The 26,373-nt window shown below is 43.0% G+C and overlaps 1 protein-coding gene across 4 annotated transcripts in view; it reads left to right on the forward strand.

The window, feature by feature from the left end:
• The window catches only part of LOC310872632 (uncharacterized protein), a 174,042-nt gene that overhangs the window by 138,063 nt on the left and 9,606 nt on the right, over positions 1-26,373 (forward strand). For all 4 annotated transcript variants that reach the window (XM_083784669.1, XM_083784670.1, XM_083784671.1 and 1 more), the window contains exons 7-11: positions 17,011-17,409; positions 19,263-19,316; positions 21,470-21,530; positions 22,773-22,886; positions 24,640-24,763. In XM_083784669.1, the coding sequence (XP_083640795.1) occupies positions 17,011-17,409; positions 19,263-19,316; positions 21,470-21,530; positions 22,773-22,886; positions 24,640-24,763 (752 nt within the window). The remainder of the gene's footprint in view (positions 1-17,010; positions 17,410-19,262; positions 19,317-21,469; positions 21,531-22,772; positions 22,887-24,639; positions 24,764-26,373) is intronic.

Here is a 26,373-nt window from a genome sequence, read left to right on the forward strand (position 1 = left end):
ACGTGCAGAGCGCAGTGATATAAACTGGTCATAAACACACAGAGCGCAGTGATATAAACTGGTCATAAACGCGCAGAGCGCAGTGATATAAACTGGTCATAAACGTGCAGAGCGCAGTGATATAAACTGGTCATAAACGTGCAGAGCGCAGTGATATAAACTGGTCATAAACGTGCAGAGCGCAGTGATATAAACTGGTCATAAACACGCAGAGCGCAGTGATATAAACTGGTCATAAACACACAGAGCGCAGTGATATAAACTGGTCATAAACACACAGAGCACAGTGATATAAACTGGTCATAAACGCGCAGAGCGCAGTGATATAAACTGGTCATAAACGCGCAGAGCGCAGTGATATAAACTGGTCATAAACGTGCAGAGCGCAGTGATATAAACTGGTCATAAACGTGCAGAGCGCAGTGATATAAACTGGTCATAAACGTGCAGAGCGCAGTGATATAAACTGGTCATAAACGCGCAGAGCGCAGTGATATAAACTGGTCATAAACACGCAGAGCGCAGTGATATAAACTGGTCATAAACGTGCAGAGCGCAGTGATATAAACTGGTCATAAACACACAGAGCGCAGTGATATAAACTGGTCATAAACGTGCAGAGCGCAGTGATATAAACTGGTCATAAACGCGCAGAGCGCAGTGATATAAACTGGTCATAAACACACAGAGCGCAGTGATATAAACTGGTCATAAACACACAGAGCGCAGTGATATAAACTGGTCATAAACACACAGAGCGCAGTGATATAAACTGGTCATAAACGCGCAGAGCGCAGTGATATAAACTGGTCATAAACACACAGAGCGCAGTGATATAAACTGGTCATAAACACGCAGAGCGCAGTGATATAAACTGGTCATAAACGTGCAGAGCGCAGTGATATAAACTGGTCATAAACGTGCAGAGCGCAGTGATATAAACTGGTCATAAACGTGCAGAGCGCAGTGATATAAACTGGTCATAAACACACAGAGCGCAGTGATATAAACTGGTCATAAACGTGCAGAGCGCAGTGATATAAACTGGTCATAAACGTGCAGAGCGCAGTGATATAAACTGGTCATAAACACACAGAGCGCAGTGATATAAACTGGTCATAAACGCGCAGAGCGCAGTGATATAAACTGGTCATAAACACACAGAGCGCAGTGATATAAACTGGTCATAAACACACAGAGCACAGTGATATAAACTGGTCATAAACGTGCAGAGCGCAGTGATATAAACTGGTCATAAACGCGCAGAGCGCAGTGATATAAACTGGTCATAAACGTGCAGAGCGCAGTGATATAAACTGGTCATAAACACACAGAGTGCAGTGATATAAACTGGTCATAAACACGCAGAGCACAGTGATATAAACTGGTCATAAACGTGCAGAGCGCAGTGATATAAACTGGTCATAAACGTGCAGAGCGCAGTGATATAAACTGGTCATAAACGTGCAGAGCGCAGTGATATAAACTGGTCATAAACGTGCAGAGCGCAGTGATATAAACTGGTCATACAGTTGCCTGCCACTGATTGTGTCTGAAATCCTTTTTAAACGCTTTGGCTTTTGCGAATATTGGAAAATGTAGTACTGAAATCAACCAGCAGGTGGAGCAGTTGAGTATGTTTTTTATAAATGGCCTGAACCCTGCACTAATAGATTGCATGTGCTAATAAAAAGTATTTATGCTTAAACTTTTAAATTATATAGTTATATATGTTATATAGCCTATAAAAGTTTAAGGGGATATGATGGACATATAGTGCCCTGATATAAAATACCAATGTAATAAAAAGTATTTATGCTCAAAATTTTAAATTAGTTATATGTTATATAGCCTATAAAAGTTTAAGGGGATATGATGGACATATAGTGTGTGCCCTGATAATAAATACCAATGTGAATATGTGAATCAAATCCCTAGGAAGGTGATTAAACAAAGGGGAATCACCCTCCCCTATTAATTAACATCACATTTACCTCATTATTATTTATTCCTAACTTTAATCTGGTCGCGTTTTTAAGTGATGTGAGAAAACCTTTCCACAAAAATCGCGAAAAATCATTGCATGGTCTGAGGTTTGAACTCACGGCCAATGCGTAAAATGGACTTGCAGTCTAACGCCTAACAGCTCAAGCTATTGAAACTTGTGTAAAAAAGAGCTGATTTACAGGCTCAAAGGTCTTGTACATCACATAAAGTATGCATAGCTGGATAATGGACTCGTAGTCTAAGCTAATAATCTATCTGACTGCTTTGAGAAAAAGGGTCAGTGTCATTATATAAAATATATAAATGTATAATAGAATATATATAAAATACTTTAAAATTAAATGGATCATGGATGTTTTGTGATAAAAAGACAAGCATTCATTTCAATGAATTTGCATTTATTTCTGTGTAAAATTTGAAAACAAACAGAAATATAAAATACAAAATTATATACAGTAGACTTGAGCCGTGTCAAGTGTAAAAAGCATAAAAAGTATATATACAGTAGGCCGTGTCAAATGTGCCAAAAAATATAACATCTGATACAATCTGATTCAAGCATTTTGAGAGAAAAAAAATCACCCGTGTGAAGTGAGGGGCGCAGATCTACATATGGTACAAATAGCTGCAGTCCATAGCAGTCTGATTACTTCCCACTTGGTCGTCCTCCATTTTTAATAACAATCCGGCAAACACTGTGCAAGTGATTAATGTAGATATTGCATCTCTCTGTGGTCAAAACCGTGTTCCAAAATGTCTCAATCGCGTGGACAAGTTCATCTTTGGTGGTGGGTTTAGCTACGCCTTTCACAAATGCTTTGAGATCTTTCCAGACGAGTTCAATAGGGTTGAAATCTGGTGACTCCGCTGGGGTGCGCTGCCAATTAATTCCAGCGCGTTCAATGGCCAGGCGAGAGGCAGTGTGCTTGGGGTCGTTGTCTTGGAAAAAACGATGTGTTTTCAATTTCCATTCCTTCTTTATAAAGGGCTCAGCAGTGTTTTTAATCACTTCCTCCTCAAAAAACACACGATCCATAATTCCTTCAAAGATATAAAGAGGGCCAGGTCCACAGCGAGAAATGCCTCCCCAGACATGGAGCTTCAGGGGATGTTTTGGCTGGCATTTGGAAACCTCGTGATCTTTGTGGCGGTAGCATTTGTCTGCGAAGGCCTGCATCGCAACTGTAGTTTCGTCTGTAAACAGGACGTCATGCCAATTTTCACCAGAATCCAGCCAGGACTGCGCCTGCTGCACGCGCAAAATCTTATTTTTGTCACGTGTCATTGGCAAAGTTCTGTAAATAAAAGAACAGTAATTTTAGTAAATAGTAAATACATCCTCCAAACAGTGTCACATTACAGAAATGTTTTTTTTTTCTCTTTTTGTAATTACCGGGTCTTTCCGTGCCTCCACTGAAGTTTTTTCTGAGCTCTTTTAAGCGTCCGCACTCCCAAGCTGATATTGTGCCTGGATGCCAGCAGTTCCTTTATTTTTGGCGTCGTCAGTTCATCATTCTCTATGAGCAGAGCATGGATAATTTGCAGGACCTCACTGCAAAGAGAAAAACAAATACTGCTTTTAATGTTTGTTTTTTGTTTTGTTTTACACATAGCCTACACACACAAACACAATGAATTTGATCAAATTAATACAGAATGTCGGCTTACCTGGTCAATTTACGTGCAAGCCTGGGTTTGTGTGAGAGTCGTGCTACTTTATATCTCAATATCGTTCTCTTCGTCACGTCAATCCCAGAGTCTTGTAAAATCGTCTGTATGTATTTGATTTTGTAGCCTCGTTCCCATAAGCTACGGATCTGCTCACCCGTTTGACAATTGATCTTCGTCATGATGTCAGTATGTTGGCTACAGTTAAGAATTGAACCTTATTATACAGTATTTTCTGTGTTGGCCACACCCCCTGGATAGGGTGAATGACAATTAACCTGAACTTATCAATTGGTCTATCCAAGCATAGTATGGCAGTGAGCATAACATTATAATGTTACAATGGAGTCAATTTGCCCAGCCTGGGCGTGGTGCTGATTGATTGATTTGAGAATGTTTCAAATTAGCATTCTATAGAGAGCGATGCATGGTCACACAATGCCCACATTCCTCAGACACTAGCCTACAAACTTAACCATATTGTTCATGTTTATATATCACTGTTAACAACATTGAAACTTATCATATGTTGCATTAAATGCAGCGAGCAAATATAAATGAACAATATGCACTTATCATGTGTCTAACATAGTGTGTGTAGTCTAACATCACCATAATATCGCTCTCTCTCTCTCTCTCTCTCTCTCTCTCTCTCACACACACACACACACACACACACACACACACACACTCAGTGCGCTATTTCCGAACGGGCTTAAACCATAGCGCACTTTTTATTTTGATAGATAGATAGAGGGGTATACATACAACTGATATAAAGGCTATTCATTCTTTATTTTAAAGGTATGATTGACGGTGCAAAAGTTTCAACAATCAACATACATTGCAGCTACCGACACACACACACACACACACACACACACACACACACACACACACACACACACACACACACACACACAGCAGCCAGCAGTGGTGGAGTTTAAAGCTGCAAATACCGCACACGCCTCACCGATGAGAGCTTGCAATCGTGTGTGAAGATTAAAGTGACATTTTACGTGCCCAATGTTGAAAAAAAACATGGCATAATAATGGAGGGTGCGTTGACTGCGTTCGGAAATGCGCACCGCGGGAGCACACTCGCCTATTAGTTTGCATTGCACAGTGCGCTCAGTGCGCTATTTCCGAACGGGCTTAAACCATAGCGCACTTTTTATTTTGATAGATAGATAGAGGGGTATACATACAACTGATATAAAGGCTATTCATTCTTTATTTTAAAGGTATGATTGACGGTGCAAAAGTTTCAACAATCAACATACATTGCAGCTACCGACACACACACACACACACACACACACACACACACACACACACACACACACACACACACACACACACACACACACACACACACACACACACACACACACACACACACACACACAAAACGTACGGCGTTTACATATATCTTGAGTGGTCTATCCAAGCCTGGGCGTGGTGCTGATTGATTGCGTTTTGAGAATGTTTCAAATTAGCATTCTATACAGATGCGAGAGAGAGAGAGCGATGCATGGTCACACAATGCCCACATTCCTCAGACACTAGCCTACAAACTTAACCATATTGTTCATGTTTATATATCACTGTTAACAACATTGAAACTTATCATATGTTGCATTAAATGCAGCGAGCAAATATAAATGAACAATATGCACTTATCATGTGTCTAACATAGTGTGTGTAGTCTAACATCACCATAATATCGCTCTCTCTCTCTCTCTCTCTCTCTCACACACACACACACACACACACACACACACACACACACACACACACACACACACACACACACACACACACACACACACACACACAGCAGCCAGCAGTGGTGGAGTTTAAAGCTGCAAATACCGCACACGCCTCACCGATGAGAGCTTGCAATCGTGTGTGAAGATTAAAGTGACATTTTACGTGCCCAATGTTGAAAAAAAACATGGCATAATAATGGAGGGTGCGTTGACTGCGTTCGGAAATGCGCACCGCGGGAGCACACTCGCCTATTAGTTTGCATTGCACAGTGCGCTCAGTGCGCTATTTCCGAACGGGCTTAAACCATAGCGCACTTTTTATTTTGATAGATAGATAGAGGGGTATACATACAACTGATATAAAGGCTATTCATTCTTTATTTTAAAGGTATGATTGACGGTGCAAAAGTTTCAACAATCAACATACATTGCAGCTACCGACACACACACACACACACACACACACACACACACACACACACACACACACACACACACACACACTTATCATATGTTGCATTAAATGCAGCGAGCAAATATAAATGAACAATATGCACTTAAATATTATCATGTGTCTAACATAGTGTGTGTAGTCTAACATCACCATTATATCTCTCACACACAAAGGGTTTGAGGAAAAAATATCTGCCCAAAGCACCCTTATACTGTACATTTATCACTGTGCCTGCATGCCGACAATGTGAACTTTTATTAGCCTACATTATAACTAGAGCTGGGACTCGATTAAAAAAAAATCTAATTAATCAGAGTCTTTGCGATTAATATGTTTTTTGGTATCCCAGTGAATCAACGAATAGTGACTACAGGATACCACTCACGCTTTACATGGGGGGGCTTTACAGAGGTAAAATAAATTAAAAACAACTTTAATAGAAAAGGAAAAATAACACTAAAAGCTAAAGAACATTAAAAGACAGTGACATATACTGTAGCAAACAACACTACAGTATAACCGGTTTGGCAACCCCCAGACCCCCATCTCAGGCACAGAGGTGCGTGCTATCTCCACGCCCCTGCACCCGCCCACTGGGATAGTATAAAGCATGAATGAATTGATCCAATCATTAATCATGGAACTAAGCAATTTCTATGGTCAAGCGAACACCGACGTCGGAAAGATGCCCCGAAAATCTGCACAACAGCCGTTGCTCCAGCCGTTGCGCCAGCGTCCAAAGAGGTCAACAACAGCTGGAAAATCTTCAACGAAACAGCTGGCAGGACCGTCGGTGACGCCGGTGACGCCAGTTGTATAGAACAACACAAGAACGCTGGTGGAATAAATGTATTTTTCACGTCACGTCATTAACAACTATTAGTGTTATCTTACATGTTTCTACAACTTGTAGAACATATTATTATTAGTTGTTAATGACGTGACGTGACGTAATAAAAAGACCAACCACCAAAGTCATTATCTCTCTCTCTCTCTCTCTCTCTCTCTCTCTCTCTGTCTCTCTCTCTCTCTCTGTCTCTCTGTCTCTCTCTCTCTCTCTCTCTCTCTGTCTCTCTGTCTCTCTCTCTCTCTCTGTTGACACTTTCAATTCAAAGGGCTTTAATGGCATGAGAAACATACTTACATTTCAGTGGTCTCAGATTTTTATATAGCTCTCTACTCCCCCTAGTGGACATAATATATACATTGTGAAATGCGCAGATCACGCAGTCCTCTCCAAAATGAATGAGACACAATCAGTGGCAGGCAACTGTAAACGTGCAGAGCGCAGTGATATAAACTGGTCATAAACACACAGAGCGCAGTGATATAAACTGGTCATAAACACACAGAGCGCAGTGATATAAACTGGTCATAAACGTGCAGAGCGCAGTGATATAAACTGGTCATAAACGTGCAGAGCGCAGTGATATAAACTGGTCATAAACGTGCAGAGCGCAGTGATATAAACTGGTCATAAACGTGCAGAGCGCAGTGATATAAACTGGTCATAAACGTGCAGAGCGCAGTGATATAAACTGGTCATAAACACACAGAGCGCAGTGATATAAACTGTTCATAAACACGCAGAGCGCAGTGATATAAACTGGTCATAAACGTGCAGAGCGCAGTGATATAAACTGGTCATAAACACACAGAGCGCAGTGATATAAACTGGTCATAAACACACAGAGCGCAGTGATATAAACTGGTCATAAACGTGCAGAGCGCAGTGATATAAACTGGTCATAAACACACAGAGCGCAGTGATATAAACTGGTCATAAACGTGCAGAGCGCAGTGATATAAACTGGTCATAAACGTGCAGAGCGCAGTGATATAAACTGGTCATAAACGTGCAGAGCGCAGTGATATAAACTGGTCATAAACGTGCAGAGCGCAGTGATATAAACTGGTCATAAACGTGCAGAGCGCAGTGATATAAACTGGTCATAAACGTGCAGAGCGCAGTGATATAAACTGGTCATAAACGCGCAGAGCGCAGTGATATAAACTGGTCATAAACACACAGAGCGCAGTGATATAAACTGGTCATAAACGTGCAGAGCGCAGTGATATAAACTGGTCATAAACGTGCAGAGCGCAGTGATATAAACTGGTCATAAACACGCAGAGCGCAGTGATATAAACTGGTCATAAACACACAGAGCGCAGTGATATAAACTGGTCATAAACGTGCAGAGCGCAGTGATATAAACTGGTCATAAACGTGCAGAGCGCAGTGATATAAACTGGTCATAAACGTGCAGAGCGCAGTGATATAAACTGGTCATAAACACACAGAGCGCAGTGATATAAACTGGTCATAAACACACAGAGCGCAGTGATATAAACTGGTCATAAACGCGCAGAGCGCAGTGATATAAACTGGTCATAAACACACAGAGCGCAGTGATATAAACTGGTCATAAACGTGCAGAGCGCAGTGATATAAACTGGTCATAAACGTGCAGAGCGCAGTGATATAAACTGGTCATAAACACACAGAGCACAGTGATATAAACTGGTCATAAACGTGCAGAGCGCAGTGATATAAACTGGTCATAAACACACAGAGCGCAGTGATATAAACTGATCATAAACGTGCAGAGCGCAGTGATATAAACTGGTCATAAACACACAGAGCGCAGTGATATAAACTGGTCATAAACACACAGAGCGCAGTGATATAAACTGGTCATAAACGTGCAGAGCGCAGTGATATAAACTGGTCATAAACACACAGAGTGCAGTGATATAAACTGGTCATAAACGCGCAGAGCGCAGTGATATAAACTGGTCATAAACGTGCAGAGCGCAGTGATATAAACTGGTCATAAACGTGCAGAGCGCAGTGATATAAACTGGTCATAAACGCGCAGAGCGCAGTGATATAAACTGGTCATAAACGTGCAGAGCGCAGTGATATAAACTGGTCATAAACGTGCAGAGCGCAGTGATATAAACTGGTCATAAACGTGCAGAGCGCAGTGATATAAACTGGTCATAAACACGCAGAGCGCAGTGATATAAACTGGTCATAAACACACAGAGCGCAGTGATATAAACTGGTCATAAACGCGCAGAGCGCAGTGATATAAACTGGTCATAAACACACAGAGCGCAGTGATATAAACTGGTCATAAACACACAGAGCGCAGTGATATAAACTGGTCATAAACACACAGAGCGCAGTGATATAAACTGGTCATAAACACACAGAGCGCAGTGATATAAACTGGTCATAAACACACAGAGCGCAGTGATATAAACTGGTCATAAACGTGCAGAGCGCAGTGATATAAACTGGTCATAAACGTGCAGAGCGCAGTGATATAAACTGGTCATAAACACACAGAGCGCAGTGATATAAACTGGTCATAAACACACAGAGCGCAGTGATATAAACTGGTCATAAACACACAGAGCGCAGTGATATAAACTGGTCATAAACACACAGAGCGCAGTGATATAAACTGGTCATAAACATGCAGAGCGCAGTGATATAAACTTGTCATAAACACACAGAGTGCAGTGATATAAACTGGTCATAAACACACAGAGCGCAGTGATATAAACTGGTCATAAACACACAGAGCGCAGTGATATAAACTGGTCATAAACACACAGAGCGCAGTGATATAAACTGGTCATAAACGTGCAGAGCGCAGTGATAGAAACTGGTCATAAACGTGCAGAGCGCAGTGATATAAACTGGTCATAAACACACAGAGCGCAGTGATATAAACTGGTCATAAACACACAGAGCGCAGTGATATAAACTGGTCATAAACACACAGAGCGCAGTGATATAAACTGGTCATAAACACACAGAGCGCAGTGATATAAACTGGTCATAAACATGCAGAGCGCAGTGATATAAACTGGTCATAAACGTGCAGAGCGCAGTGATATAAACTGGTCATAAACGTGCAGAGCGCAGTGATATAAACTGGTCATAAACACACAGAGCGCAGTGATATAAACTGGTCATAAACGTGCAGAGCGCAGTGATATAAACTGGTCATAAACACACAGAGCGCAGTGATATAAACTGGTCATAAACGTGCAGAGCGCAGTGATATAAACTGGTCATAAACACACAGAGCGCAGTGATATAAACTGGTCATAAACACACAGAGCGCAGTGATATAAACTGGTCATAAACGCGCAGAGCGCAGTGATATAAACTGGTCATAAACACACAGAGCGCAGTGATATAAACTGGTCATAAACACACAGAGCGCAGTGATATAAACTGGTCATAAACGCGCAGAGCGCAGTGATATAAACTGGTCATAAACGTGCAGAGCGCAGTGATATAAACTGGTCATAAACGTGCAGAGCGCAGTGATATAAACTGGTCATAAACACACAGAGCGCAGTGATATAAACTGGTCATAAACGCGCAGAGCGCAGTGATATAAACTGGTCATAAACGTGCAGAGCGCAGTGATATAAACTGGTCATAAACATGCAGAGCGCAGTGATATAAACTGGTCATAAACGTGCAGAGCGCAGTGATATAAACTGGTCATAAACGCGCAGAGCGCAGTGATATAAACTGGTCATAAACGTGCAGAGCGCAGTGATATAAACTGGTCATAAACGTGCAGAGCGCAGTGATATAAACTGGTCATAAACGTGCAGAGCGCAGTGATATAAACTGGTCATAAACGTGCAGAGCGCAGTGATATAAACTGGTCATAAACGTGCAGAGCGCAGTGATATAAACTGGTCATAAACGTGCAGAGCGCAGTGATATAAACTGGTCATAAACGTGCAGAGCGCAGTGATATAAACTGGTCATAAACGTGCAGAGCGCAGTGATATAAACTGGTCATAAACACACAGAGCGCAGTGATATAAACTGGTCATAAACGTGCAGAGCGCAGTGATATAAACTGGTCATAAACGTGCAGAGCGCAGTGATATAAACTGGTCATAAACGTGCAGAGCGCAGTGATATAAACTGGTCATAAACGTGCAGAGCGCAGTGATATAAACTGGTCATAAACGTGCAGAGCGCAGTGATATAAACTGGTCATAAACGTGCAGAGCGCAGTGATATAAACTGGTCATAAACGTGCAGAGCGCAGTGATATAAACTGGTCATAAACACACAGAGCGCAGTGATATAAACTGGTCATAAACACGCAGAGCGCAGTGATATAAACTGGTCATAAACACACAGAGCGCAGTGATATAAACTGGTCATAAACACGCAGAGCGCAGTGATATAAACTGGTCATAAACGTGCAGAGCGCAGTGATATAAACTGGTCATAAACACACAGAGCGCAGTGATATAAACTGATCATAAACGTGCAGAGCGCAGTGATATAAACTGGTCATAAACACGCAGAGCGCAGTGATATAAACTGGTCATAAACATGCAGAGCGCAGTGATATAAACTGGTCATAAACGTGCAGAGCGCAGTGATATAAACTGGTCATAAACGCGCAGAGCGCAGTGATATAAACTGGTCATAAACGTGCAGAGCGCAGTGATATAAACTGGTCATAAACGTGCAGAGCGCAGTGATATAAACTGGTCATAAACGTGCAGAGCGCAGTGATATAAACTGGTCATAAACGTGCAGAGCGCAGTGATATAAACTGGTCATAAACGTGCAGAGCGCAGTGATATAAACTGGTCATAAACGTGCAGAGCGCAGTGATATAAACTGGTCATAAACGTGCAGAGCGCAGTGATATAAACTGGTCATAAACGTGCAGAGAGCAGTGATATAAACTGGTCATAAACGCGCAGAGCGCAGTGATATAAACTGGTCATAAACACACAGAGCGCAGTGATATAAACTGGTCATAAACGCGCAGAGCGCAGTGATATAAACTGGTCATAAACACACAGAGCGCAGTGATATAAACTGGTCATAAACGCGCAGAGCGCAGTAATATAAACTGGTCATAAACACACAGAGCGCAGTGATATAAACTGGTCATAAACACACAGAGCGCAGTGATATAAACTGGTCATAAACACACAGAGCGCAGTGATATAAACTGGTCATAAACACACAGAGCGCAGTGATATAAACTGGTCATAAACACACAGAGCGCAGTGATATAAACTGGTCATAAACACACAGAGCGCAGTGATATAAACTGGTCATAAACACACAGAGCGCAGTGATATAAACTGGTCATAAACGCGCAGAGCGCAGTGATATAAACTGGTCATAAACACACAGAGCGCAGTGATATAAACTGGTCATAAACACACAGAGCGCAGTGATATAAACTGGTCATAAACACACAGAGCGCAGTGATATAAACTGTTCATAAACACGCAGAGCGCAGTGATATAAACTGGTCATAAACGTGCAGAGCGCAGTGATATAAACTGGTCATAAACACACAGAGCGCAGTGATATAAACTGGTCATAAACGTGCAGAGCGCAGTGATATAAACTGGTCATAAACACACAGAGCGCAGTGATATAAACTGGTCATAAACGTGCAGAGCGCAGTGATATAAACTGGTCATAAACGTGCAGAGCGCAGTGATATAAACTGGTCATAAACACACAGAGCGCAGTGATATAAACTGGTCATAAACGCGCAGAGCGCAGTGATATAAACTGGTCATAAACACACAGAGCGCAGTGATATAAACTGGTCATAAACACACAGAGCGCAGTGATATAAACTGGTCATAAACACACAGAGCGCAGTGATAGAAACTGGTCATAAACGTGCAGAGCGCAGTGATATAAACTGGTCATAAACACACAGAGCGCAGTGATATAAACTGGTCATAAACACACAGAGCGCAGTGATATAAACTGGTCATAAACACACAGAGCGCAGTGATATAAACTGGTCATAAACACACAGAGCGCAGTGATATAAACTGGTCATAAACACACAGAGCGCAGTGATATAAACTGGTCATAAACACACAGAGCGCAGTGATATAAACTGGTCATAAACACACAGAGCGCAGTGATATAAACTGGTCATAAACACACAGAGCGCAGTGATATAAACTGGTCATAAACATGCAGAGCGCAGTGATATAAACTTGTCATAAACACACAGAGTGCAGTGATATAAACTGGTCATAAACGTGCAGAGCGCAGTGATATAAACTGGTCATAAACGCGCAGAGCGCAGTGATATAAACTGGTCATAAACACACAGAGCGCAGTGATATAAACTGGTCATAAACATGCAGAGCGCAGTGATATAAACTTGTCATAAACACACAGAGTGCAGTGATATAAACTGGTCATAAACACACAGAGTGCAGTGATATAAACTGGTCATAAACACACAGAGCGCAGTGATATAAACTGGTCATAAACACACAGAGCGCAGTGATATAAACTGGTCATAAACACACAGAGCGCAGTGATATAAACTGGTCATAAACACACAGAGCGCAGTGATATAAACTGGTCATAAACGTGCAGAGCGCAGTGATATAAACTGGTCATAAACACACAGAGCGCAGTGATATAAACTGGTCATAAACACACAGAGCGCAGTGATATAAACTGGTCATAAACGTGCAGAGCGCAGTGATATAAACTGGTCATAAACGTGCAGAGCGCAGTGATATAAACTGGTCATAAACGTGCAGAGCGCAGTGATATAAACTGGTCATAAACACACAGAGCGCAGTGATATAAACTGGTCATAAACACACAGAGCGCAGTGATATAAACTGGTCATAAACACACAGAGCGCAGTGATATAAACTGGTCATAAACGTGCAGAGCGCAGTGATATAAACTGGTCATAAACACACAGAGCGCAGTGATATAAACTGGTCATAAACACACAGAGCGCAGTGATATAAACTGGTCATAAACGTGCAGAGCGCAGTGATATAAACTGGTCATAAACGTGCAGAGCGCAGTGATATAAACTGGTCATAAACGTGCAGAGCGCAGTGATATAAACTGGTCATAAACGCGCAGAGCGCAGTGATATAAACTGGTCATAAACGCGCAGAGCGCAGTGATATAAACTGGTCATAAACACACAGAGCGCAGTGATATAAACTGGTCATAAACGCGCAGAGCGCAGTGATATAAACTGGTCATAAACACACAGAGCGCAGTGATATAAACTGGTCATAAACACGCAGAGCGCAGTGATATAAACTGGTCATAAACACACAGAGTGCAGTGATATAAACTGGTCATAAACACACAGAGCGCAGTGATATAAACTGGTCATAAACGTGCAGAGCGCAGTGATATAAACTGGTCATAAACGCGCAGAGCGCAGTGATATAAACTGGTCATAAACGTGCAGAGCGCAGTGATATAAACTGGTCATAAACGTGCAGAGCGCAGTGATATAAACTGGTCATAAACACACAGAGCGCAGTGATATAAACTGGTCATAAACGTGCAGAGCGCAGTGATATAAACTGGTCATAAACGTGCAGAGCGCAGTGATATAAACTGGTCATAAACACACAGAGCGCAGTGATATAAACTGGTCATAAACGTGCAGAGCGCAGTGATATAAACTGGTCATAAACACACAGAGCGCAGTGATATAAACTGGTCATAAACGCGCAGAGCGCAGTGATATAAACTGGTCATAAACACACAGAGCGCAGTGATATAAACTGGTCATAAACACACAGAGCGCAGTGATATAAACTGGTCATAAACGTGCAGAGCGCAGTGATATAAACTGGTCATAAACACACAGAGTGCAGTGATATAAACTGGTCATAAACGTGCAGAGCGCAGTGATATAAACTGGTCATAAACGTGCAGAGCGCAGTGATATAAACTGGTCATAAACACACAGAGCGCAGTGATATAAACTGGTCATAAACGTGCAGAGCGCAGTGATATAAACTGGTCATAAACGTGCAGAGCGCAGTGATATAAACTGGTCATAAACGTGCAGAGCGCAGTGATATAAACTGGTCATAAACGTGCAGAGCGCAGTGATATAAACTGGTCATAAACACACAGAGCGCAGTGATATAAACTGGTCATAAACGTGCAGAGCGCAGTGATATAAACTGGTCATAAACACACAGAGCGCAGTGATATAAACTGGTCATAAACGCGCAGAGCGCAGTGATATAAACTGGTCATAAACACACAGAGCGCAGTGATATAAACTGGTCATAAACACACAGAGCGCAGTGATATAAACTGGTCATAAACACGCAGAGCGCAGTGATATAAACTGGTCATAAACACATAGAGCGCAGTGATATAAACTGGTCATAAACACACAGAGCGCAGTGATATAAACTGGTCATAAACACACAGAGCGCAGTGATATAAACTGGTCATAAACACACAGAGCGCAGTGATATAAACTGGTCATAAACACACAGAGCGCAGTGATATAAACTGGTCATAAACGCGCAGAGCGCAGTGATATAAACTGCATCCAAGGTCTCCGGAGCAGAGGCGCAGGGCATGCGCCACAATAAATCACATCCCGTTATCATCCGTTCACGACAGAGACGGCTAATGACTAATAACTAATAACTACCAGAGAGCAAAGCCACTGAGCAACGGTCGGCTATTAAGACGTCGGTCTAAACATGGGTTGTAACTATAGGGATGGAGTTTGTTATTGTTATTATTTTTTAGCCCCTCCTATACACGGGTTTGATGTTTGTCTTTAGTTCAATGTTTGTTTTGTTAACGCCATGGACAAAGTTACGTCATAATGTGCCATTTACGTCATATCGTCTCTTTATTGTTAACGGCGTTTAATGTTTGTGTTTGCACCGTTTGTTTTATATCACCATTACATCACCTGATCAACATGAGTTAGACTTTAATATATTAGCGCCCCTCACTTCACACAGGTGTGAGTTTTTTTGATAACGAGCACCTTATCGAGCTTATCGGGTTCTTATCTTATTTTATATTATTTTGTGGAAAGATGAGAGACGATACATTCTGAGCAGAACTAGTATCTTTTACTAGGGCCTTCAAATACAGTACTTTTCTAACAGACGGAAGGTAATTGACCTTTTTACCAATAAAATAATATTAAAGCTAAAGCTTATTGATAACAGGTACTCGATAAGCCCAAAGGTTATTGATAACGGGTACTATAAGCCCAAAGCTTTTTGGAATTTAATGTTTGTTTTGACACCGTTTGTTGTACATAACCATTACATCACCTAATCACAGCAACATGAGTTGGACTTTAATATATTAGAGTCAGATTAATAATGAAGCTATACCGAATTCCCTCCTCGATGTTGGAAGATGATAAGAACGCCCCTCACTTCACACGGGTGTGATTTTCCCAGTGCTACGGCAGGCCTTGTTGACGTTGTTGCCGTTGTTGACGTTGCTGACATACGGCAGGCCTTGTTGACGTTGTTGACGTTGTTGACATACGGCAGGCCTTGTTGACGTTATTGACGTTGTTGACATACGGCAGACCTTGTTGACGTTATTGACGTTGTTGACGTTGTTGACATACGGCAGGCCTTGTTGACGTTATTGACGTTGTTGACATACGGCAGGCCTTGTTGACGTTGTTGACGTTGTTGACATACGGCAGGCCTTGTTGACGTTGTTGACGTTGTTGACATATGGCAGGCCTTGTTGACGTTGTTGACGTTGCTGACATATGGCAGGCCTTGTTGACGGTGTTGACGTTATTGACGTTGTTGACATATGGCAGGCCTTGTTGACGTGGTTGACGTTGTTGATGTTGTTGACATACGGCAGGCCTTGTTGACGTTGCTGACATATGGCAGGCCTTGTTGACGTTGTTGACATATGGCAGGCCTTGTTGACGTTGTTGACGTTGTTGACATATGGCAGGCCTTGTTGACGTTGTTGACATATGGCAGGCCTTGTTGACGTTGTTGACGTTGTTGACATATGGCAGGCCTTGTTGACGTTGTTGACGTTGTTGACATATGGCAGGCCTTGTTGACGTTGTTGACATATGGCAGGCCTTGTTGACGTTGTTGACGTTGTTGACATATGGCAGGCCTTGTTGACGGATCTGGAAGAGATCTTGAAGGTTCTGGTTCCAAAAATGAACCAGTATTTAATGTCGTAAAATGTTGCTTTAAGTAAAACATTAATTTGAGTACTTTTTTTTTTAATTGTTTTTTCCATTTCAGATCAGAGTGACTCTATGCCCTATCTGCCTCTCACTGCCATGACCAGACCCAGCACCACAGCGCCCCCTGCTGGTGGCCTCATGCCAGCTCTGCCTCTCACTGCCATGACCAGACCCAGCACCACAGCGCCCCCTGCTGGTGGCCTCATGCCAGCTCTGTCTCCCTCCCTGGCACACAAGGTGTCACAGCAGGGCCCTCCCCCTTCCCCCGGTGGTCACATGACATCACAGCAGGCCCCTCCCCCATCCCCCGGTGGTCACACGACATCACAGCAGGCCCCTCCCCCTTCCCCCGGTGGTCACATGGCATCACAGCAGGCCCCTCCCCCTTCCCCCGGTGGTCACATGGCATCACAGCAGGCCCCTCCTGTCAAACCTGGGGAGTACCCGTTTAAATCAGGTATAAATTAATCCAACTATACAATTTACAATGTAGGCATTTAGCAGACGCTCTTAATCCAGAGCGATTTACATTAAGCAAGAACAAAAGCATGGGAATACATCACATAAAAGCATCTATCATGAAACATGCGTAAGCTAAGAACGTAACAGTGGAATATCTATATAATGAAACTATACATATAAACTATACATATTTACTACTATGCTATACATATGTACTATGGCGTGCTATGACTATATACTATAATCTGTTGTGAGTGTGTGGGGGACCCCCAAAAAATAATCATGTTTGAACTGGGGACCCCCCCCCCAAAAAATAATCATGTTTGAACTGGGGACCCCCCCAAAAAATAATCATGTTTGAACTGGGGACCCCCCCAAAAAATAATCATGTTTGAACTGGGGACCCCCCCAAAAAAATAATCATGTTTGAACTGGGGACCCCCCCCAGAAAAATAATCATGTTTGAACTGGGGACCCCCCCAAAAAATAATCATGTTTGAACTGGGGACCCCCCCAAAAAATAATCATGTTTGAACTGGGGACCCCCCCCCAGAAAAATAATCATGTTTGAAGTGGGGACCCCCCCAGAAAAATAATCATGTTTGAACTGGGGACCCCCCCCCAAAAAAATAATCATGTTTGAACTGGGGACCCCCCCAAAAAATAATCATGTTTGAACTGGGGACCCCCCCAAAAAATAATCATGTTTGAACTGGGGACCCCCCCAAAAAAATAATCATGTTTGAACTGGGGACCCCCCCCAGAAAAATAATCATGTTTGAACTGGGGACCCCCCCAAAAAATAATCATGTTTGAACTGGGGACCCCCCCAAAAAATAATCATGTTTGAACTGGGGACCCCCCCCAGAAAAATAATCATGTTTGAAGTGGGGACCCCCCCAGAAAAATAATCATGTTTGAACTGGGGACCCCCCCCAAAAATAATCATGTTTGAACTGGGGACCCCCCCAAAAAATAATCATGTTTGAACTGGGGACCCCCCCAAAAAGTAATCATGTTTGAACTGGGGACCCCCCCAAAAAATCATATTTGGATTGTAATTGTAATTGTAGCAGTCGAGGCGTTACATTTGAAAACAGCCGATCTACAAGACGAGAAGTTTATCGTCTATTTTCACAGTTGTTGCCCTGTTCATATTTCTTTGCATTTAATTTTTAATAGTATAGTTTGACTACTTTTGACACAGTAATGGTCTCATTTTGTATTTATTTATTTTATTTTAGAGGTATTAAACATCTCGTTTTGTGTATAGTGTTAGGTTACAGCTGCTGTTGACCGTGTGTGTGTGTGTGTGTGTGTGTGTGTGTGTGTGTGTGTGTGTGTGTTTGTGTACAGTGTTAGGGTTAGGCGCGATCCATACTCCTATTTTAGAGCCGAATAAAAGTCGGTTCGTCTCTGTAGAAGAGCCTACAATGTGACAACATTTCGGGTTCGGGGGGGTGGGGGGGTACCGTCCTAAAGGGGGGGGGGGGGGGTACCGTCCTAAAGTTGGCTCTTCGGTGCTACTGGATATTTCTGACGAGCCAAAATCATTTCGGCACTACAGCGAGTATGAATCGGCCCTTATAGGCTGAGCTGTTGCTGACCGTCTGTGTGATTTTGTGTATAGTGTTGAGCTGCTGCTGACCATGTGTTTGCGTGTGTTTTGTGGTCTCTGTAGCGTCGTCTCCCAGCCCCACACTGACTGTGTGTGTGTGTGTGTGTGTGTGTGTGTGTGTGTGTGTGTGTGGTGTGTGTGTGTGTGTGTGTGTGTGTGTGTGTGTGTGTGTGTGTGTGTGTGTGTGTGTGTGTGTGTGTGTGTGTGTGTGTGTTTTGTGGTCTCTGTAGCGTCGTCCCCCAGCCCCAGACTGAAGAGGAGCATCAGCTTCCCTCAGGCCTCGGGTAAGAAACGCTAGTCAAAGTTGAACGATCGACCGAGTCACTGAGGGGCTCATGCATAAAATAGAGAAAAATGCAGTTCAAAATCTATAAGTTGTTCAACATGCGCCTGGTTGAATCCCATGGGCTCGTCTACAGCAGAGCCATCTAACCCATTCTTTTTTTTATTTATTTTTTTTAAGATATTTTTTTGCGGCTTACGCCTTTTATTGATTTTTGAAGGGACAGACAGTAGGCTGACAGGAAACGGGAGAGAGATGGGGGGATGACATGCAGTAAAGGCCGTGTCGGGTCCGGGAGTCGAACCCGCGGCACACTGCGACTGGATTACCAGTCCGGTGCCCAGACCGTTACGCTACGGCCTGGGCCCTAACCCATTCTGACCTGAGATCAGATTCATACGAGGTTTCCACTGGACAACACACTGGTCTGATGAACCCATTCTGACCTGAGATCAGATTCTAAAAATGTCAGTCGTTCTTCGATTTTTCAAAAATAGCAGACCTACAAGCTCGTAGCGCGCTATGAGCTTGTAGATCTGCTATTTTTCAATAGCTAAAGCATAACATGATGCTAACACCAAAATCGGTTCCCGTTCAGAATGGGCTAATAGAAGAGTTAGGACATTGAGGGGGCAGAAACCCAGAGCCATCTAATAGAAGAGTTAGGACATTGAGGGGGCAGAAACCCAGAGCCATCTAATAGAAGAGTTAGGACATTGAGGGGGCAGAAACCCAGAGCCATCTAATAGAAGAGTTAGGACAATTGAGGGGGCAGAAACCCAGAGCCATCTAATAGAAGAGTTAGGACATTGAGGGGGCAGAAACCCAGAGCCATCTAATAGAAGAGTTAGGACATTGAGGGGGCAGAAACCCAGAGCCATCTAATAGAAGAGTTAGGACATTGAGGGGGCAGAAACCCAGAGCCCTCTAATAGAAGAGTTAGGACATTGAGGGGGCAGAAACCCAGAGCCGTCTAATAGAAGAGTTAGGACATTGAGGGGGCAGAAACCCAGAGCCATCTAATAGAAGAGTTAGGACATTGAGGGGGCAGAAACCCAGAGCCATCTAATAGAAGAGTTAGGACATTGAGGGGGCAGAAACCCAGAGCCATCTAATAGAAGAGTTAGGACATTGAGGGGGCAGAAACCCAGAGCCATCTAATAGAAGAGTTAGGACATTGAGGGGGCAGAAACCCAGAGCCATCTAATAGAAGAGTTAGGACATTGAGGGGGCAGAAACCCAGAGCCATCTAATAGAAGAGTTAGGACATTGAGGGGCAGAAACCCAGAGCCATCTAATAGAAGAGTTAGGACATTGAGGGGGCAGAAACCCAGAGCCATCTAATAGAAGAGTTAGGACATTGAGGGGGCAGAAACCCAGAGCCATCTAATAGAAGAGTTAGGACATTGAGGGGGCAGAAACCGAGCGCTGTTCATGCAGCCTGAACTGAGACAAGCTGGAGTTGGAAATGCATTGTTTTCAACGAGGGCTATTTTACAGCATGTTGTGCAACATGACAACTGTTTTAAAGTATTGTACAGTAACAACTAAAGTCTCTGTAATGTTTATGTTGTACTATTACTACAAAACAATCTAAAATAAAGGCATTTAAGATCATTAAAGCTGGGCCGTTGCCAATGCATTTCTGCCTACTTCCGGTCCAGGACTTGTCCCAGTTGGTTGTCCCCATTCTCAATAGAAGTCTATGTAGGAGAGCCTCCATTGGACTGAAGCCCCATGAAGTGACCAATAGAAGTCTATGTAGGAGAGCCTCCATTGGACTGAAGCCCCATGAAGTGACCAATAGAAGTCTATGTAGGAGAGCCGCCATTGGACTGAAGCCCCATGAAGTGACCAATAGAAGTCTATGTAGGAGAGCCGCCATTGGACTGAAGCCCCATGAAGAGAACGCAGTTTGCGTAACTCTGTCTATATCTAAGGCTCTGTCGATGCACATTGTCGTCATAGTTTTAGTGTTGACTCTCTCTCTCTCTCTCTCTCTCTCTCTCTCTCTCTCTCTCTCTCTCTCTCTCTCTCTCTCTCTCTCTCTCTTTCTCTCTCTCTCTCTTTCTCTCTCTCTCTCTTTCTCTCTCTCTCTCTCTCTCTCTCTCTCTCTCTCTCTCTCTCTCTCCCTGTATTTACATTTCTCTGCAGACATGAATCTACTCCCCTCTAAGACGCCGGTGAAGACATCTTTCTCCCCCAGCTTTGACAAGTAAGATGCATTACATCATCAATCCTACAGTAAGATGCATTACATCATGAATCCTACAGTAAGATGCATTACATCATCAATCCTACAGTAAGATGCATTACATCATCAATCCTACAGTAAGATGCATTACATCATCAATCCTACAGTAAGATGCATTACATCATCAATCCTACAGTAAGATGCATTACATCATCATGAATCCTACATTATAGCCACTTGCCCAAATGTCCCCAAAATGTGCTGACCTCATCAGATTTGTGATGACGGGGCTCTGGCCGTTTTTAGCCCAAGGAGTTTTTAGCCTCAGTCTGATGGCCTCAAAAGTCTAATATCTCCCCCAGTCCAAATAAGGATATCCCTTTTGGTCTAGTGGTTAAGAGGTTGGACTTTCACACGGGAGACCTGAGTTTGAACCCCGGGCATCACACATGCGTCATAACTGTTGTTGGCATTGACTTAATTGTGCCCACATGTCAACAGAAAGCTGAACATTGACTTAACTGTGCCCACACATGTCAACAGAAAGCTGAACATTGACTTAATTGTGCCCACATGTCAACAGAAAGCTGAACATTGACCTTACTGTGCCCACATGTCAACAGAAAGCTGAACATTGACCTAATTGTGCCCACATGTCAACAGAAAGCTGGACATTGACTTAATTGTGCCCACATGTCAACAGAAAGCTGGACATTGACTTAATTGTGCCCACATGTCAACAGAAAGCTGGACATTGACTTAATTGTGCCCACATGTCAACAGAAAGATGAACATTGACTTAATTGTGCCCACATGTCAACAGAAAGCTGAACATTGACTTAATTGTGCCCACATGTCAACAGAAAGCTGAACATTGACTTAATTGTGCCCACATGTCAACAGAAAGCTGAACATTGACCTAATTGTGCCCACATGTCAACAGAAAGCTGAACATTGACCTAACTGTGCCCACATGTCAACAGAAAGCTGAACATTGACTTAATTGTGCCCACATGTCAACAGAAAGCTGAACATTGACTTAATTGTGCCCACATGTCAACAGAAAGCTGAACATTGACCTAACTGTGCCCACATGTCAACAGAAAGCTGGACATTGACCTAATTGTGCCCACATGTCAACAGAAAGCTGAACATTGACTTAATTGTGCCCACATGTCAACAGAAAGCTGGACATTGACTTAATTGTGCCCACATGTCAACAGAAAGCTGAACATTGACCTTACTGTGCCCACATGTCAACAGAAAGCTGAACAAGGCTGACATTCTGGACGTAGGAGGGAAGTCCCAGACTCTGCCCCGCGCCAACGGAACCCAGGCCCGACGGTCTCTGTTTGAGAGAAACACAGAGGTTGGACTGTAAGTAATCGTCAACTTAAATTCGTAATCGTGACAGCCCTATAGGGTTAGGGGGAAGGGTTAAGAATGGTTAGTAAGGGAGTGAAGATAGATTCTACCAGACATGGCAACCCTTCATTGAATATTTCAATAGGTGCACGCTAACCCTAACCCGACGCTGCCAGATGAGGGCGGTATTGGGTAACCATGTTCCCCAACACAGCACTCATCTGGGATCACTCAGGGAGTTGAGCTGACAAAAATCCGTTCCGTACCGGACCAATCAGCGTGAGCTAAGGGCGGGATATGTGCGAAACCGGATGTGAAGCTATATAGACACGTCAATATGATTGGTTGTGTTTGCACGCCCACACGGTGATAGACAGACGGTCCCATCCAATCATCTACCAAGTATCTTGAAAAAAAGGAACAGCCCCGTCATCGAATTTGCTTCCGCGATCCCAGATCCCAATAAGCTGTGAAACAAATTTGTGTAGCAAGCTTCTTGGATCTGGCAGCGTCAGGTTACGCTAACCCCTCTTACACAATAGATAGCACAATAGAAAATTGGAAAGTAAAAAAAAAGGAACTGAGTGTCTTTTCTTTATTTTTATTTTTCATAATTTAAAAAAAGAATGTCTGTAATTCACTTAATTTACAACAACATGTTGGGAAAGTTTGAGAGCAAGAGTGTCTGTCCTGTTGTCTGTTTTGTTTGTCTGTTAATTCATTTTTAACTGTTTTTAGTTTTTTCATGTTTATCACATTTATGTCTTTTTTATTATGTATTGTATGTGGAACATTTACATTACCTGTTTTTTTTTTTCATTTTATTTAACTGAACTACTCATTATCATTGTCGATAATATTCTGATGTCATACAAAAAATGCCTAATAACAGTATTAAAAAAAAAAAAAAGGTTAGTATCTGGTGATCTTAGGTGGTGACGTTCATTGTCGGGAGTTGGAGAGGTTAAACTCCCTGTCGGTGAATTATGTCCCGACAACGACCACCTAGCCAGATATTGTCCCGCTTAATTATTACATGGCTACCTAACCAAAAATCAATAAATTGACCCAAAACACAACAAAACGAGTATTCCATAAGACGTGTCGCGCCGGCTGCGTCTGCCCAGCTGCAGAGCTGGAGGCAGCACTGTCAGAAAAAACAAGGAAGTGAGTTGATCAAATAGAATCCGTTTTCGGGTTTTACTGCGTCGTCTATTTATCGCTAAAATGTTTTCAAAAACATTTTTGAGAGCAATGTTTCGCTGTGAATGACATTGTGTGTCACTATTGTGCAGTGGCGTGCACAGACATTTAGAGGGGCAGGTGCTCAAGTGAAAAAAAAGGGCACCTTGTGCAGCGCGTGGAACCGGCTGGTTGCCTTAACCCATTTTGGGGCGGGAACCCATTTTGGTGTTAGCAGCATTATGGTATGCTTTAGCTATTGAAAAATAGCAAGATCTACAAGCTCATAGCGCTATGAGCTTGTAGATATGCTATTTTTTTTATCGAAGAACCACTGACATAGAAACATAGCTTTATAGATTGTGGGGGCCTAAATAATATAGTAGAAGCATTTTTTATCAAGAATTGATCAGTGTCACCGCATGGTCCACACACTACAAATTAGGGCAGGGACCCCCTAGTGTCTATCTGTGCACGCCACTGCTAGTGTGTGTGTTTTACACACACACACACACACTGCTGGAAACAGGAGCTGGTTCTCCCAAGGGTTTCATCGGTCGTTGCGTTTGTCTTCCAACAACAGGCCCAAAACCCAGCCGGGCCAGAAGCCCAAACTGACGCGCTCGCAGAGCTTCGGGGTTTCCAGCGCCAGCGGGATCAAACAGATGCTGTTGGAATGGTGCCGCTCCAAAACCGTCGGCTACCAGGTAGGTTCACTTCATGTTGGAATGGTCTCTCTCTCTCTCTCTCTCTCTCTCTCTCTCTCCCTCTCTCTCTGCCTACCAGTGTCATCATGTGCTGTGCTGTGCTGTGCTGTGCACGTTTGTGCATTCACCTGTCCTTTTCACTTTTTGTATTACTTTATAGCGATACTCTCTGTGGAACTCTGCTTAATATGTTGTACTGCTGCAGTTGTGAACATCTGTCTTTGGACACTGGGTCGATAACGTTTTGACACCAGTTAAGTTTTCACCTCAATGTAAATGGGCCAGAGTTAGCCGAAGCTAAATTGCATCTGTAGTCCCTGGGCAGGCTCTTAAAAAAATGACAGAGTGTAGTGTGCCTGTGTGTGCACACAACACCATGCGTTGATGCCATGTGTGCATATGTGGCAGGCACCCAACACTACGTCCATACAAGAACACAATACAGTACAGATAAAAGAAAGACACACAACACCATGCGTTGATGCCATGTGTGCATAATGTGCAGGCACCCAACACTACGTCCATACAAGAACACAATACAGTACAGGACAATACAGGACATTTTCAATTCCCTACTTTTACTTGTAACGAGGTGGTTCTAAATTGCAGGATTGGTACTTTTACTTAAATAAAACAATTGAGTTTTCCACCACTGCTGTGATTTGGCCTGCATGGTATCCTATAGCTACGTTGAGACACGGTGTTGTGTTCTCTGTGTGCGCTCTGCTCTGTGTGACTGCGTTGTTGTGTTGTTGTGTTGTTGTTGTGTTGTTGTGTTGTTGTGTTGTTGTTGTGTTGTTGTGTTGTTGTGTTGTTGTGTTCTCTGTGTGCGCTCTGCTCTGTGTGACTGTGTTGTTGTGTTGTTGTGTTGTTGTGTTCTCTGTGTGCGCTCTGCTCTGTGTGACTGCGTTGTTGTGTTGTTGTGTTGTTGTGTTGTTGTGTTGTTGTTGTGTTGTTGTGTTGTTGTTGTGTTGTTGTGTTGTTGTGTTGTTGTTGTGTTGTTGTGTTGTTGTGTTGTTGTGTTCTCTGTGTGCGCTCTGCTCTGTGTGACTGCGTTGTTGTGTTGTTGTGTTGTTGTTGTGTTGTTGTGTTGTTGTGTTGTTGTGTTGTTGTGTTGTTGTGTTGTTGTGTTCTCTGTGTGCGCTCTGCTCTGTGTGACTGCGTTGTTGTGTTGTTGTGTTGTTGTGTTGTTGTTGTGTTGTTGTGTTGTTGTGTTGTTGTGTTGTTGTGTTCTCTGTGTGCGCTCTGCTCTGTGTGACTGCGTTGTTGTGTTGTTGTGTTGTTGTGTTGTTTTGTTTGCGCTCTGCTCTGTGTGACTGCATTGTTGTGTTGTTGTGTTGTTGTTGTGTTGTTGTGGTGTTGTGTTGTTGTGTTGTTGTGTTGTTGTGTTGTTGTGTTCTCTGTGTGCGCTCTGCTCTGTGTGACTGCATTGTTGTGTTGTTGTGTTGTTGTGTTGTTGTGTTGTTGTGTTGTTGTGTTGTTGTGTTCTCTGTGTGCGCTCTGCTCTGTGTGACTGCGTTGTTGTGTTGTTGTGTTGTTGTGTTGTTGTGTTGTTTTGTGTGCGCTCTGCTCTGTGTGACTGCATTGTTGTGTTGTTGTGTTGTTGTGTT

This window comes from Protomyctophum parallelum, assembly GCF_964188405.1.
Source record: "Protomyctophum parallelum genome assembly, chromosome: 1".
NCBI classification, from domain to species: domain Eukaryota; kingdom Metazoa; phylum Chordata; class Actinopteri; order Myctophiformes; family Myctophidae; genus Protomyctophum; species Protomyctophum parallelum.